At 43.1% G+C, this 17,451-nt stretch overlaps 1 protein-coding gene across 1 annotated transcript in view; it reads left to right on the forward strand.

Moving 5' to 3' along the window:
* Positions 1 to 2,409: 2,409 nt before the first annotated feature.
* PLB1 (phospholipase B1) overlaps positions 2,410 to 17,451 on the forward strand; it is a 150,099-nt gene continuing 135,057 nt past the window's right edge. The window contains exon 1 of the mRNA XM_021924506.2: positions 2,410 to 2,464. Coding sequence (XP_021780198.2) covers positions 2,410 to 2,464 — 55 coding nt within the window. The remainder of the gene's footprint in view (positions 2,465 to 17,451) is intronic.

A 17,451-nucleotide genomic window follows, 5' to 3' on the forward strand; every position in this document is an offset into this window, starting at 1 on the left:
ACCAAACACCGCATGTTCTCACTCATAGGTGGGAATTGAACAATGAGATCACTTGGACACAGGGTGGGCAACATCACAGACCGGGGCCTGTCATGGGGTGGGGGGAGAGGGGAGGGATGGCATTAGGAGGTATACCTAATGTAAATGACCCGTTAACAGGTGCAGCACACCAACATGGCACATGGACACATATGTAACAAATCTGCACATTGTGCACATGTACCCTAGAACTTAAAGTATTAAAAAAAAAAAAAAAAAAGGAGTGCCTGAGAAATGTTGCTTCCCCCACAGCTTCACAGTTGGTGAGGATTCCTTGATGCATGGATGGGACTCCGAGATTTATTCTACCTAAAAGGACATCCAGTCTCTCCTGTACCAAATGCCTTCCCAAAAATCTAAATGTTTTTAAGGCATTTCTCAATTTTTCTAAATGTGAAAGAGGTTAGAGGAAGGATGGTAACCCAGTTGGGCTGTGGTAGTCCTGGAGAGAAGCAGTTAGAGATGGAGCGAGTACCTGGAGCGTGGAACCAACTCACTTCTGCCCATGTGCCATGTCCTTCCCACCCCACCGCTAGCTGGCCTACACATGAGCGGGGACCTTGGCCTATTCAGCCCAGGCAAGTTCAGTGATGCTCCTCAAAGCTGCGGGTGGCGTGGAGCTGGGTGAACTCCTGACATCCTTAGTAGTGGGACAGCAGCTCTGGCTTCTCATTGAACTTGGGGGCAGTTTAGTGAAGTTGACAAGTGTCTACATGTCCAGGGGCATCTGTGCTCACTTGGCCCCCACAGACCTTGGCCTCGGGTGTATTTTCTTCTTCCTTTTCTGTGTGTCTGCATGTGCTGCCCTCTTCCAGGCTCTGGAACTAGCTGATGGCCAGCTGGACTAAGTGTATCAGTGTCCACACACTTCTGGCATGTCCCAATACCCCCCTACAGTACTGAGGCTTAGGTTAAGCCTTTGGCATTGGCTAAATCAGTGGTGACCCACAAGTCACACATTTTCTGAGCAGTTGAGAAAGGGAGACAATATCCTAAAACCAGAGATTCAGGAACAAAGGGCCACCCACTTCGTCTTCACTTTCTACTCAAGACAATAGAGGTTATAACTGTAATTTTTTAATTTTTTATTTAATTGAGATGGAATCTTGCTCTTGTCCAGGCTGGAGTGCAGTGGTGCAATCATAGCTCGCTGCAACCTTGAACTCTCGGACTCTCGCCTCAGCCTCCCAAGTAGCTGGGACTACAGGTGCATGCCACCATGCCTAGCTAATTTATGTTTAGTTTTTATAGAGACGTGGTTGCCCAGGCTGGTATTGAAACTGCTGGGTTCAAGTGATCCTCCTCCTTTAGCCTCCCAAAGTGCTGGGATCACAGGTGTGAGCCACTGTGCCTGGCTGTGACTTTTAAATATGAGAAAAGTGGGTCAGCCAGGAGATCAGGATCTGAGGTTAGGTCATGGGAACCAGCCCCAGAGTCTTAGCTAGACCTCCGAAGTCAGGATCCCAGCCTCATGCCCACAAGTGTGGCCAGAAAGTAAGGATAATTTAAATATATTTGTTCCTGTCAACCAAGGCAATTGTTTATTGATATTTGTGTAAAAAATTTAAATTCTACTCTCAAGAGTATTTGTCACTCAGGCTTTAAATGCCAGCCCTGTCTGCCCAGTTGGGACCCAGCCCAGCATTCCTGACTTAGTTTGCCCAAAGGAAACAGCTGATTTCATCAAACTTGGTTCCCTCTCTGGCTTGTACCTCTGAATTCAATATGCAGACAACAAATCTACGGTGTGCACATCCGCCCAACACTACTGGCCACCCATGGGTTTGGAAATGGGGGGACCAGAAACAAACCTCTCTGTGTCATGCAAACCAGGGAACCTAGCAGAGCGGCTGAGACACGGGGGGAGCACGTTTCACGTTTGAAGGTAGCTTTATGGTTTACAGTTGTTACAAGGTGCTTTTGATCTCCTGGCTTACAGCTGAGAAAGCTGAGGCCACGTTAAGGGATACACCCAAGTTCCCACAGCTGTGGCTGATTTGGAATTCCGACCAGCACCTGGGATTCCCAGGCCTGCGTTCTTCCCAGCAGACCCTAACACTGGCAATTTCCGGGCAGCCGCCATCATGGAAGGCTGTATGGAGGCAGCTATGCAGCCCTGGTCTGTCAGTGTCTACGACTAGAACATGTTACCCATCTTTGACTCATCTGCCTTAAGAACTCTTTCATCTGAATGTTAATATTTATCATTTACAGCCCGCCACTGCCCCCTTTCAAAGGTGAACACAGTAAAATTTATGACAGGTGCACTATCAGAACACAGAGGAGCATAAAAGCAGGAGGAGGTGTGATAGCCCATCCATCTGCTGGAGCAGCTCTTCCAGAGGCCTGAGTCACCTGGAGCATTCTGGCATGGGGCTGCAGCCAGGCGTTTTCCTCTTGGAGCTGCTGCTGCTTCTGGGACAAGGTAAGCATGCCTTTTGCTCAGAGGACAACCCATGGTTTAGCCCCGCTGGTGTCCCATGTTGCTTAGGCAAGGGACGTGCGAAAGGAATGTGTGCTTTTGGTGAGATGAAGTACAAAGCGTACAGTTCAAGAATAAGAAGGCTGGTTTGCCTCCTGTGGAATGGGATGCAGAGGATGACTGCACAGGGTTACACGTCCGAAAGGCTGCCGGGACAGAGGCAGATCTTGGGATAGGAGAGAGGTGCAGTCGGGCAGCAGCACCATGGTACGAGAAAAAAAACCTGGATTCTATTTGTGCTGTGTGGCTTTGGGCAAGTTCTTCCACCTCTCTGGACCTTGATTTTTTTCATCCTTAGAAAGGAAATATTACTGCTACTACTACTAGGCACATTTTGATACTATTTAATGCACATTTAATACTGTTACTATTTATGACCTTTTTTTTTTTTTTGCTGAAGGACAAAGGAAGACAGATTTCCGGAAGATAAATTCTAAAAGATTGCCTACATTCTTTAGTGCTACGAAACAGAGTGCTGAACTTTCCCTTTGCTCTCCCTTTGCATAGGAAGGCAGACTCCTTTAAACTGAAAAGGGCCTTAAAGATGATCTTTCATCTTCTCCAGATGAGAGGATGGGGTCTAGGAGTGAGAAGGCACTTGCCCTTAACTCCCCAGAGAGAGAGGAGGAGCACGGGACAGAGTCCTGGGCCTGCCTAGGGTCTGAATCCAGGCTTGAGGCTCCTCTGGGGCAAGTCAGTGACTGCTCTGAGCCATGGGGGAGAATGGCGATGCTTGCTATGCCTTCAGAACAGGATGATTGTATTTCCTTGATTACTAATGAGGCCAAGGAGGGTTTTCATATTGATTGTTTGAGTTTCTCTTTTGTGACATGCCTGTTCAAGTCTTTTGCTTATTGATTTTTTTAGGAGTTTCCATATGTGCTGTACACTAGCTCTTTGGTGGTTACATCTATGACAAATATCTTCTGCCACTCTGAAGCTTGTCCTACTCTATGGGGACTTTTGATAAGCAAAATTCTTAATTTTGTGTAAATAAATGAAGACCACCCAAATGAGGACAAACAGAGGCTATTTATTCAGAGCTTGCTGTAGCAAGACATAACTTATGTTTGGCCAAGATTCAAAGGCAGGCAGGGGAGTGGGAAAGCTTCACAGTGGAAAAAAAGGGAAATCTTCAGATCTGATCTGGTTGGAGGTTGTTGGTTTCAGGGAGCTGGGGACCAGCTGAGTAGAGGCAGGGCATCTGAAGTTATCCAGTTGGGAGTTTATCTGGCTTTCTCTGAGTGGTCCTGAGTTGGAAGCAGAGCAAAAAATGGAGAAGATGGCAGTCATTAACCAAACCTGACCATTCTGGGCTGATTGCTGCAGAGGCTGCAGTTCGGTTGTCTGGGCTGGCCGATTGCCGACTGTGGCTCAGAGTTCTGTTATCATATGTAGTCCCACCATTTCCATTTGTATATTCTCTATTATTATTATTATTTTTTTGAGACAGAGTCTGGCTCTGTCACCCAGGCTGAAGTGCAGTGGCTTGGTTTCGGCTTACTGCAACCTCTGCCCCCCAGGTTCAAGCGATTCTCCTGCCTCAGCCTCCGGAGTAGCTGGGATTATAGGTGCCTGCCACAATGCCTGGCTAATTTTTGTATTTTTAGTAGAGACGGGGTTTCACCATGTTGGCCAGGCTGGTCTCAAACTCCTGATCTTAAGTGATCCGCCTGCCTCGGCCTCCCAAAGTGCTGGGATTCCAGGCATGAGCCACCGTGCCCAGGCTTTATTCTTAAGTATATGTATTTTAAATCTTCCTTTATGGTTTGTGCTCTTTGTATCTTAAAGAACTCCTTTCCTATCTCAAGGTCATGAAGATACCCTATAATTCCTTCTAGAAGCTTTATAAATTTACTTTTCTCATTTAAGTCAATCCCCCTACATTTGGGATTGACTTTTATGAATAGTATATGAGAGGAACCCAATGTTGTCATTATTATTTCTTTTTGAGATAGAGTCTCACTCTGTCGCCTAGGCTGGAAGGCAGTGGTGCAGTTATGGCTCATTGTAGCCTCAACCTCCCAGGCTCAAGTAATCCTCCCACCTCAGCCTCCCAAGTAGCTGGGACCACACACCCACTCAGGTTATATCATCAAAATATTGTGTTTAGGCACATGCCACCACGCCTGGCTGATTTTAGTATTTTTTGTAGAGAAGGAGTTTCACCATGTTGCCCAAGCTAGTCTCGAACTTCTGGGCTCAAGCAATCCTCCTGTCTTGGACTCCCAAAGCATTGGGATTACAGGTATGAGTCACCACGTCCAGCCCCTCATTTTTTTTAAATGCAGATACCCAATTGTCTCAGTACCATTTATTGAAAAATCAGTTGTTTCCCTACCACTGTGAAGGGCTGCCTCTGTACATTAAAGATTCGTGCAGTCTGTCAGTACTCTTTTTTGCTCTATTAGTCCATTTATCTGTCTCAGGGCCAATAACACATTGTCTTAATTTTGTAGCTTTATATTAACTTCTGTTTTTGAGAAAAGAAGTCTTCCTATTTTTTCTTCTTCAGAAATGCCTTGGCTTTGAATTTCCATGTAGATGGTACTATCAGCTTGGCAATTTCCACTGGAGAAAACCTGTTGGGATTTTGATAGAGATTGCTTTGAATTCTATGAATCAAGTTGGGGAAAATACACATCTTTACAATATTGAGTCTTTCAAGCCATGACTATGTATTTAGATCTTTAACGCCTCTCAGGGTTTTCTCTGTTGCAGGCATGGACGTATTTTGTTAAATTTATTCACAGGTTTAGATATTTTTGTTGTGTGGCAAGTGGGTTTTTAAATTTTAGTTTGAAAATGTTTGTTATTGTAAATTTTTATTTTGAAAATGTTTGTTATTGATATATAGAAATAAAATGAATTTTTGTGTTGATTTTGAACTCAACTAAACTTATAAATTGTAATAATGTATCTGTATATTCTTCTGGGTTTTCTATTAGGTTGATGCAAAAGTGATTGCTGTTTTGCCATTACTTGTAATGCTACTTAATGCTCCCACCAGAAGAGCTAATGCACATAGCATTGTTCCAATTGACTTTTTAAAAAATAAAATAGAGAATCCAGGCTCAAGTCTGGATTAGCGCTCTATTACTTTGTAACAAAGCAACGGCAAAATAGCAGTCACTTTTGCACCAACCTAACACACATAATCCTGCCAATAATGACGGTGTTGTTACTTCTTCTTCAATCCGTATACCTTTTATTTCTTTTTCTTACCCTACTGTGCTGGCTGGTACCTGCACATTTATTTTTTTCAAAGAGGTGATGATTGGAGGTATTCTTATCTTATTCCCAAGTTCAAAAGGAAAATGTTAGGCTGGGCATGGTGGCTCACGCCTGTAATCCTAGCACTTTGGGAGGCTGAGGTGGGTGCATCACTTGAGGTCAGGAGTTCAAGACCAGCCTGGCCAACATGGTGAAACCCTATCTCTACAAAAATACAAAAATTAGCCAGACGTGATGGTGGTTGCCTATAATCCCAGCTGTTCGGGAGGTTGAGGCAGGAGAATTGCTTGAATCTGGGAAGTGGAGGTAGCAGTAAGCCGAGATTGCACCACCGTACTCCAGCCTGTGTGACAAAGCCAGACTCTGTCTCAAAAAAAAAAAAAAAAAAAAAAAGGAAAATATTTAACTTCTCATCAGTAATTGTGTTGTTTGCTGAAGGCTTTTTTTGTAGATATGCTCTGAGATTAAGAAACCTTTATTCCAAATTTGCTAAGAGATTTTTTAAAATTAGAAGTGGATATTGAAATTCATCTAATGCTTTTTCTGTACTTACTGGGATGATTGCGTGGCTTACTCCTTTCATCTGCTAATGTTGTGAATTAAATAAATTGACTTTTTATTATTTTGTTCATTTCTTCAGTCATTGCTTATTAGATTTACCAAAGACTACACGTTGCATTTATTTGTCCTGTCTCTTTAATCTCTTTTCATCAAGAATAGTTCTCTCTGCCGGGCGCAGTGGCTCAAGCCTGTAATCCCAGCACTTTGGGAGGCCGAGACGGGTGGATCACGAGGTCAGGAGATTGAGACCATCCTGGCTAACACGGTGAAACCCCGTCTCTACTAAAAAATACAAAAAACTAGCTGGACGAGGTGGCGGGCACCTGTAGTCCCAGTTACTCGGGAGGCCGAGGCAGGAGAATGGCCTGAACCCGGGAGGCGGAGCTTGCTGTGAGCTGAGATCCGGCCACTGCACTCCAGCCTGGGCGACAGAGCGAGACTCCGTCTCAAAAAAAAAAAGAAGAATAGTTCTCTCAGCTTTTTGTTTATTTTGTGTCGATGAACGTCTTCAGCTGGTTTTTGTGTGTGAACAACAAACAGTGATGTTCTTGAATCCCCCAGTTGGTGATTACAAATTTGATACTTTGGTGAAGGTGGCGGCTGCCTGACCTTTTTCCCTTGTGAAGGTACCTTCCCCATGTGGTTTATAAATCATCCATAGGGAGATACTGGGAGACTGTGTGACTACCCTTTTTCCCAGGGATTTTTTAGCATCCATTGATATTTCTTTTTTTTCTTTTTTTTTTTTTTTTTTGAGACGGAGTCTCGCTCTGTCGCCCAGGCTGGAGTGCAGTGGCCGGATCTCAGCTCACTGCAAGCTCCGCCTCCCGGGTTCCCGCCATTCTCCTGCCTCAGCCTCCCGAGTAGCTGGGACTACAGGCGCCCGCCACCTCGCCCGGCTAGTTTTTTTGTATTTTTTTAGTAGAGACGGGGTTTCACCGTGTTAGCCAGGATGGTCTCGATCTCCTGACCTCGTGATCCGCCCATCTCGGCCTCCCAAAGTGCTGGGATTACAGGCTTGAGCCACCGCGCCCGGCCCCATTGATATTTCTTGCCTAAATTTTTACCATGGTGATTGTAAGACAGTGATTTTTCTATCATTCCTTCTTCCTTCTGCTATTGTTAGTTGGGTTTCCTCCATAAAAAAGAGATTCCCTCTTTTTCCCCACTTAAAAAATATTTAACTGAACTCCCCACTCCTTTTTGTCTTGTCTTTTTCATATGAAATTCATCTATGGGAGGCTAAGCAGGGAGGATAGCTTGAACCCAGGAGTTGGAGACCAGCTTGGGCAATATAGTGAGACCCTGTCTCAAAAAGAAAAGAAAAGAAAAGAAATTCATTTATGGACTCTTATTAACCTGTGTATTGTAATCCAGGCCTGTAATTTTTCATTTTGATGTCCAAGTTATTACAGATTTGGCCAGTGAGAGCCTCTTCAAGGTGACTTCTGTGTCCCTATCAATTTTTAAGCACTTTTAAACTTCATGGTACAAGATTTTCCCAGCTAACCTCGTATTTCCTCTATCCCAAACCTGGAATCAGCTGTTTCCTCAAGGCTTCCATTGATAGGGGAGTGTTATTTGGAAACCAAGGTCCAGGTGTTGGGAATGTTTGCTGCTGCTGAAGTGTTATTGTCTAGGCCTGCTCAGTGACAAAACTAAGAAATACAGTTTTCTTTTTTAAAAACACGCAATAAATTTATAAAGATGTCTTTCATTTAGGTAGAATTACACTTTTTCATCTCCCTCTTTCATTCCATATTTGTATTGTCCTTCGCCCACAACACAAATCTGGATTACAAACACATCAGTGAATTTACTCACTTGCTGAATCCTACAATACCTACAACACAGTACTGGAATTGCTGTGACAACACCACTAACAACAAATGAAGTTCAAAATTCCTTTGCCCTTCTTCCGTCCTTTAGAATATATCCCACTCAGGGTGTATCATCAAAACATTGTGTTCAAAATCGCTTGAATTATTTTTTTGTTCTCTCTGCGTAATTATGCAACCTAGTTGGCATACAGTTAAGTGTGTCTGTTTGTATTTAATTTTGTTTCTTCCATTCTTGCTTTTTACTGTGTTTTTTCAATATATAAAACATTAACATGGTTCGAAAGTCAAAACTGTATGAAAAGATGTACTCAGAGAGGTCCCATCCCCTTCCCCTACCCTTTCTATCCCATTTCTATCATTTCTGTAGGTAACCAATTTTATTAGTTTAATATCTTTTGTTTCTTTTTGAGAAAATACATTCTTACTTTCCTTTATTCTTACACAAGATGACTTGCTATACGTGTTTTTTGCATTTTGATTTTTTTCACTTAATTGTATGTCCTGAAAATAATATTATATCAGTTCAGAGATCTTTATTTTTTTCCAACTGCAGAATATTCCAATATGTATTGTATATTCTGCCAGCCTCCCAACATGGCCATTAGGTTGTTTCCAATATTTTGCTATTACAAATAATACTGTCATGAACAGTCATATGCATGTATCTTTTTCAAGTTCAGCTTATGCTAGGCTATACATCTGACTTAGGATAAATTCCTAGAACTGGGGTTTCTAGGTCAGAGGGTGAACACACATATAGATTTGTTAGATAGTAACAAATTTCCTTCTGTAAGGATTGTACCAGTTCGCATTCCTACCAACAATATATACGAAATTGCTTATTTTTCCATAGCTTGACAATAAAGCTATATTGACAATAAAACATGCAGTCAAGACTTAGAATTTTTGCAAATGTTACAGGTAAGAAATATTTTAATTTATCTTATTACAATGTAATTTGATTATGTTTTCATATTTTTAAGGACCATGTGGTCTTAAGGTTACAAAAAGCAATGGGAAATGAATATTTTCCTATTCAGTTAGATGATGGCCTTTGGGAATCATACGTACATACATAACATATATATATGTGTTTCATATTAAGGAAATAACCATAAATTTCTACCTCCTTGAGTTTTAATTAATCAGAAATTCATATTAAATTTTGTTAAAGGCCTTTTCAGCGTCTATAGAAATAATCATGTAATTATTTACTCTTAGATCTATTATGTTGAGTTATATTAATAGACTTGCTAATACTGAATGATCCGTGCATTGCTGGCATAAAATCTAGTTGATCATGGTGTATTTTTTTCCTTATATTGCTAAGCTTAGTTTGCTAACAGTTGTTTCAGGTTATTTTTCTTATATGTTCATGAATGAGATTGAGTTGTAAGTTTCTTTTTTCTCTCTGCCCTTGCTGGATTTGGGTACCAATATTTTACAGTCTCATAAAATGAATTTAGGAGTGCTCCTATTTTTCTGTTTTCTGGAATAGTGTGTAATAATAATGGATTTTTTTCCTTTTAATGTTTGGTGGAACTTGCCAATGAAGCCATCTGGGCCTGGAATATTATTTTTCCGTAGATTTGTGACTACTGCTTCAATTTCTTTAGCAGTTATAGAATTAGTCATATTTTCTTTTTCTTAAATTCACTTCGGAAGGTTTTTTTTCTAGGAATGTGTCCATTTCGAGTAAATTTGCAAGTGGTTTGGCATAAAATTTGTGTATGGCTTTCTGTTATCCCTTCAATACCTGCAGCTTCTGTAGTCATGTCCTTCTTTTTGTTTCTGGTACTGATTATTTATGATTTATCTTACTAGAAGTTTGTCCACTTTATTATTTTTTCAAACCAATTTATGTATGTATGTATGTATGTATTTTTTGAGAAAGGTCTCGCTCTGCTGTCCAGGCTGGAGTGCAGTGGCATGATCACAGCTTACTGCTGCCTCGACCTCTGGGCCTCAAGAGATCCTGTCTCTTCAGGCTCCCAAGTAGCTGGGACCACAGGTGCATACTACCACACCTGTTAATTAAAAAAAGTTTTTTTTGGTAGGGATGGGGTCTCACTTTGTTGGCCAGGCTGGTCTTGAATGCCCGGGCTTAAGCTGTCCTCCAACCTCAGCCTCTCAAAGAGTTGGGATTACAGGAATGAGCCACCATGCCTGGCTTTTATTGATCTTCTGTGTCACCGTTCTCTATTGAGGCATAGCAAAATACCCCAAATCTCAGTGACTTACAGTAGCAACCATTTTATTTACTCACAGTTCTGTGAACCTGCAGCTGGGGAAGACTTCAGCAGAAACATCTCATCCCTGTTCCACATAGTATCATCTGGGATTGACTTGGTGGGCCCCAAATGAGATGTCTGGGGACTTGGTACTGGGAACTGGGTGTCTTCGTGTTCCCCCACTTGGCCTTTGTTTCTGTATGCACAGTCTGGACTTCTTTACATGGGGACCCAAAGTCCCAAAAGAGCACAAATAGAAGCCACAAAGCCTTCTAATGTCCGGGCACCAAAGTCATTTCTGCTGCTTCTATGGGTCAATGCAAGTTTCTGTAGTAGCCTAGATTCAAAGTGAAGGAAATAGACGCCACCTCTTGATGGGAAGAATGGCAAAAATCACTTTGCAAAAGGGCATACAGGATGAGATAAAATGCTGTGGCCATCTTTGGAAAAATATACCATTGTCTATATTGTATGTTTGTTTTCTAGTTCATTGATTTATGTAAATTTATCTTGCTTGGCATTTTTAGCGTGTCCTGAATCTGTGGCTTGATTACTTTCATCAGTTTTGAAAATTCTCAACCAGTATCTCTTGAAGTGTTGCCTCTACTCGATCATTTCTGCCTTTTCCTTCTGGAATGCCAGCACGGCGTTTGGCCTGCTCACTCCATGTACCATGTCTCTTAACCTCTCTCCCAACTTTACCATCTTTTTGTCTTTCTATACTGCATTCTAAGTAATTTATTATGATACATCTTCTAGTTTATTCAATCTCCTTCAATTGTGTCTAATTTTCTGTTAACTCTGATCATTGAAGATTTTGGAAACTGGTTTTTTTATTTTTCAAGCTTAACTTACATTTAGTTTCTTTTTTTTTTTTTTTTTTTTTTTGAGACGGAGTCTCGCTCTGTCGCCCAGGCTGGAGTACAGTGGCCGGATCTCAGCTCACTGCAAGCTCCGCCTCCCGGGTTTACGCCATTCTCCTGCCTCAGCCTCCTGAGTAGCTGGGACTACAGGCACCCGCTACCTCGCCTGGCTAGTTTTTTTTTGGTATTTTTTTTAGTAGAGACGGGGTTTCACCGTGTTAGCCAGGATGGTCTCGATCTCCTGACCTCGTGATCCGCCCGTCTCGGCCTCCCAAAGTGCTGGGATTACAGGCTTGAGCCACCACGCCCGGCCCTTACATTTAGTTTCTTACCAAATTGGTAATTAAATAACTTTGGATCCCCATAAAAACTTCAAGTTTGTCTTATTTTTAAAAAACATAGTCATTTTAAGGCCAGGCACAGTGGCTTACGTCTGTAATCCCAGCACTTTGGGAGGCTGAGGCAGGCAGATCACTTGAGGTCAAGAGTTTTAGACCAGCCTGGCCAACATGGTGAAACCCCATCTCTATTTAAAATACAAAAATTAGCTGGGTATAGTGGTGTGTGCCTCTAGTCCCAGTACTCAGGAGGCTGAGGCAGGAGAATTGCTTGAACCTGGGAGGCAGAGGTTGCAGTGAGCCGAGATTGCACCACTACATTCCAGTCTGGGCAACAGAGTGAGACTTGGTCTCAAAAAACGAACAAACAACAACAACAAAAATTCATTTTATAATTTTACAGTTTTGATGATTTTAGTATCCAAAGTCTTTGTGATCTGTTTCTTTTGTTTTCCTGCTGATTCTTACTCATATGTATCTAATTTCTTTATGTACTGTACCTGGTTATTTTTTATTGCATGCTGCTCAGACTCCTTGAAAATGTGCTTATGAGATTCTTTGAGGCCTAGGATGAAGGTGAGTGTCTTCAGAGAAGATATAAGTTCATTCTGTTGGGCACTGGGGATGTTATCATTTGAGGATCACTTAAAACTAAATTCATGGTGTGAGCCTCCCTAGTAAAACCAAGCTCTATGATAAGCACAGTTCATGTATAATAGCCTTCCTTTAAGATGGCCTGTGCTATTTTTCCCATTTTACAGATGAGAAAACTGAGAGGCTAGGTAACTTGTCCAAAATCATCCAGCTAATTAGTACAGCAAGCTGAGGTCAGTCCTGAGCTTGGATCCAGGGCCAGCACCTTTCGCTACCTTACAATGTAATAGAGCTCAAGGGAAGAACCAAAATTAGACTTTTATTTAAACTTTTAAATGGACTCAACAAGCAGTACATATGAAAACAGATTCCTGCTTTGAATGTCTTGGCTTATAAAACTGAAATATCATTAGCTTAAAACTGCAGTTGGCAAAAGCAGGTTGGCAAGAAATCATTGTATCTAATAAAATACCATTTTTGCTAGAATTTTATTTTCCTCGAATGGGTCAGAAGTTCCCAGAAGATTGTCATGCCCGTGGGAAAAACACTTGTTGCCTTGGTAACATACCCATGACAGGCCTGTCAATGCAAAACCAACGGTGGGAGCTGGGTGAACTCACTGAATGAGAAAAGGATACCTTTTCATTACTAAAACAAGCTAGGTAACATTGGTTTTGCAACAGCCCAGGGTTCTTCCTGAAGGTTGGTTTTCCTTGCCTTCCTGCAGGAAGTTTTCCCAAGCCTTCTAGAAATACTGACTTTCTAAATAAGAGTAGAAAGGGATATTTGAGAACCTTTGGTGGCCTGAGTCCTTCAAATTATTGATGCAAGATCGGGGAGAACCTGCTTGGGTCACATACCTAGTTGGTGGCATAGCCATCCCCGAATCTCTGGAGTTAGACTCTACATCCCAATGCCTCCATCCCCATCCCCACCCCCTCACTTCAGCTCACACACTTGTCTCCAAATGTCTGCTTTGGACACTGAGCACAGGTATGGGGTTTTCTCTAGAGGCTCAAAAGTTCCTTTCCTGGGATGTCATCTGTACCTTGTAGATTTTTAGGACTTTATTGTCAATCACCGTTTTCATCAAGTTGCACTTTTGCTACTGTCAATTAACTGTCTGAGCACCCTTCTAAAAACCCAAGTTGGGCTGTGCCTGGCTGGTAGTTACTAAATCAAATGTTAAGGAACCCTCTGGGGAGAGAAAACGGATCCGCATAAAATCACTGGAGAAGAATTAAGCACCAAAATAGGTGCAAGCAGCTGTAATAAAAGCAATAGGATTCAGAGAGCTGAGAGATGAATGTAGGCTGGAGGAATCTCATGTGGGAGGTGAAACTCAATTGCTCACGGAAGGGTGAGTGGGACTGAGAGAAACACCAAGGAGGAGAGAGGGCAGGCGAGGGGAGGGCATGGCATGATGGGTTTGAGGAGCAGGGGCAGGCTGGCTGAACTGGAGTGTGGGGTTGGTGTGGAGCAAAATGAGGAGTTAAGGTAGGACAATTAAACCCCAGTGCAAGGAGAGTGGAGGTTTTTCAGAGTGCCTTTTAGCTTAAAGAGACTTCTAAAATGATTGAAACCAAATCTTTTATTTTACATTTACAAAAACTAACCTGATGGAGTGACTGGCCTAAGATCATGCAGCAAGCCTGGAATTTTAATTTGCTGTAGTGGGAAATGGGGAGCTATAGAAGGTTCTCTAGCAGGGGAGTGGCATGATGCAAGTGGTATTTTGGGCAAAATGAGTCCTCCAGCTCCAGACATAAAAGGTCATGAGTCAAAAGAGGCACCACCTTGGTGAACAGAGCCCTGGATCATAGGAAGGGGCCCAGCAGGGATACTGCTGGGCTCTGGGAAAGGTGAGTGCTTTTCTTCATGCCTTAGGCCACCATATCCTCTTGCACTGTTGCATCTCTGAGAATGAGGAGTCCTAAGCCTCCCTTCCTTCACACCACTACTTCCCAGTTGTCTCTGGGAGGAGACCTTCCTGATGGTCTCCCTTCCTGAGACTCCCTTCCTCTTGGGGTTCACTGATTAACACACCTGCCGCCATCCAACTTTGAGGAATCCCTGGTCCTGTTTAAAGTTCTGGCCAATGGTGGCTGAGGCGAAGCTAGAGCTGCTGCTGATTGTGGAAGGCATCATTATAGGAGGAGTCAGGGCTCTGGAACCTGCCATCGTTAAGGTCTGCTTGTTCATCTTCACTATGGGACTATCTTCTACAGGTTGCTCCTTCCTGGCTCTGGGTTGGCCTCAGCTGTCCCTGTCTTAGTCTGTAGTGTGCTGCTATAATGCCACAGACTGGGCCATTTATAATGAACAGAAATTTATAGTCTCATGGTTCTGGAGGCTGAAAAGTCCAAGATTGAGGGGCTGGCATCTGGTGAGGGCCTTCTTGCTGTGCCATCCCATGGCAGAAGGCAAAAGGGCAAATGAGGGAAAGAGAGAGAGACAAAAGGGGCCAAACTCATCCTTTTATAACAAATCTACTCCCACAATAATGACATTAATCCATCTGTAAGGGCAGAACCTAGTCACATGTTATAGGTCACACCTCCTACCACCGCTACATTGGGGATCAAGTTTCCAACATGTGAACTTTGGAGTACACATCCAACCACAGCAATCCCATGAGGAAGTTGAAGAAAATGTGATCTAAAAGTAAGGCATCCCCTTGTGTGAGGCCAAGGGCAAAACTACAAGTAAACTTTGAATATGTTATTTCCTGTTGGGACTGCTTCCCTCTCTTGGGGCACAGGGTGTATAATATTGGATATCTGTGGGCATCAGGGGATGGAGACAGGAGGGTGCACTGGTCTCTGCCTGGAATGAGGTCTGTGATTGGTGGTGAGGTCTCTCTGGGGCCATCAGCACAGGACAGAGTATTTAATTGTGATTTGAGACTTTTGAAGCCATCTCGAATGTTTTTGTAATCAGACTAGAGGTTGTGTCTACCCAAAGGTTGTGACGTTGTTGATCCTAAATCATTCTTTGGCCAATATTCTGATGATAAATCTAGAATGACTAATGGTAATAAAGACAGCTGGAAATACTGATCTACAGACAGGGCAAAACAATAGATTTCTTCTGGAAATTCAGGATAGAAGACAACACATGTAATAAGTCTTTCTATACTTTCTAAAAGACTTTGGTCTCAGGGAAAGCGTACTTGACTAGATTAAGGAGAATCCAGTTCTACACATGACTCTGTTAGTACCTTGCTGAATAGCCTTTGGCAGGTTTTCTAGCCTCTCTGGATCTAGTAAACAAGATGATCTTGAAGGTCTGCTCACCTCATCTACTCTAGAATTCTGAGACATATATTCAGAGGTCAACCCAGCTACCTCAGAAGGGTTCTCTGTTCCTCATTCTCACCTTCCACTGGTGGCAGCATGTGACTAGCCAAGCACCACACTGACAGGACGCTGTGCTAACATCCTGTACGCCTTAGAGCACCTGGAATTTTAATGGAGCAGCCAGCGAGGCATGACTCATGGTTTTCTGACTCAGCATCCACAGCTAGTCACATGCAGCACCTGCTCACAGGTCCATGCAGCATCCTACAGTCCCTGTAGGTCACATAGGGTGATAGCTTACAGCTACCCTGTGCAGTGCAGCACATAGTCACCCACAGGATCTGCTTATCATTCAAAACCATGCAGGGGATGACACTGGCTGACTTGGGCCCTCCCCTTCCAAGCTCACCAGCACAGCTCAGTGCTTAGTGGAAAGCAGTGTTGTCCACACCCTTGCTAGTATAGTCTGCATGCACTTATGGCCCTCTGAGCCTGTAAAAATGCCAAAAAGGTCATAAACCCTGCCCCTAAGATCACAGTGAGAGCATTACAACTTTTCAAAGAGCCCAGGATTTTAATGTGCACTGAAGAGTGACCTCAGTGCCACATAAGTTGGCCTTGAAAGTCTTCCCTGATGCCTAGGAGATGCTTCTTCCTTTCATCCAGGAAGGCAAGTCACCTCTCCCTTGTGTATGGTCCTCTCTCACTTATACAACCCTTTCTAGTTCTTTGATTCTCATGACAACCCCATGAAGAAGACAGGGAAGCTAGTCCTCTTCACATTTTATAGATGAGGAAGTCAGTGTTCAGATAGATTCAATGTTTAATCAAGGTCGTGAAATGGCTGTATTCCCTCAAGGAAGGGACAGGGGCTAGAAAATCGCACTCCAGACACATCGTAAGTATACAAACATCAAGGAAATCTGTAAATTAAGAGAGCATGCTCTGCTTTAATTTTGCTTTTGAAATCACCCCACCCATATGTGGTCAGCTGTTGGACTAACACAAGTTGGGTTTCCTTGTAGAGTCAGGCTGTTAACCTTGGAAGCACATGAACATTACTGGAGGGGCTTTAAAAAACTCTCATGCCCAGCATACCCATGCCCCACCAAGCCAGTCAAATCTGAGTCTCTGCATTTGGAGGCTAGGCAGCAGGTAATGGGCTGAGAGCCACTGCTTTAGAAGGTGCCCCGCTAAGGGAGAAGCACATGTGGTTTTACTTTGCTAAGACCTGATGTTTCCATGGCGCTTTGTTGGTTCCGGACCTCAGTGGTCACACCTCTGTCCAACTTGGATGACTGATCTCAGCCAAACCTGTTTCTCAGAGCATGCACAAGTGTTTTTCTCTTGCTTTCCCATCAGGATGGAAAAGTACTTGTTTTTTTCCCCTGACTGCCCTGACTCAGGTGGGAATTTTTCAAAGAGCTCAAAGCCCTTCATATATCCATGAGCTTGATGTTAAAACAACCTTTCAAAAAGGGAAAGGTTCCCTTGGGATTCCATGATTGGGGTTTGATGATGCCACAGAGATTCAATAATTTCTTCCACAGTGCCTTGGGGTACTGTGGGAACACGCACTGTAGCTGGTGAAAGCAGAGAACTAGAGTGAGGGCTCATGCCGCTCCAAGAGTTAGTGGGGCAGAACCAAGAGGCACCAGGTTTCCCTTTGGATCTTCAGGTCTGGATGCTTAACATTTAGATCCCAGGAACAGCTTTATTGTGACACCCCAGAGCAGCTGTCATGGATGACTCACATCATCAAGGTAAAAACATGAACTCCTGAGCTTTTAGTTATGTGAAGAAATTCCAGAATATTGAGGCTGAAAGGATCTAAAAGATGGTGTATGCCAACCACCTCTCAGATGCTGAAATTATAAGTATAACTAGCAATTACTGAGTTCTTTCCGTGAGTCAGACACTGTGCTGGATGTTTACATGCATTTAATCCTCACGCAACTCCATGGGGCAG

This window comes from Papio anubis, chromosome 14 (assembly GCF_008728515.1).
Source record: "Papio anubis isolate 15944 chromosome 14, Panubis1.0, whole genome shotgun sequence".
Taxonomy (NCBI): Eukaryota; Metazoa; Chordata; class Mammalia; order Primates; family Cercopithecidae; genus Papio; species Papio anubis.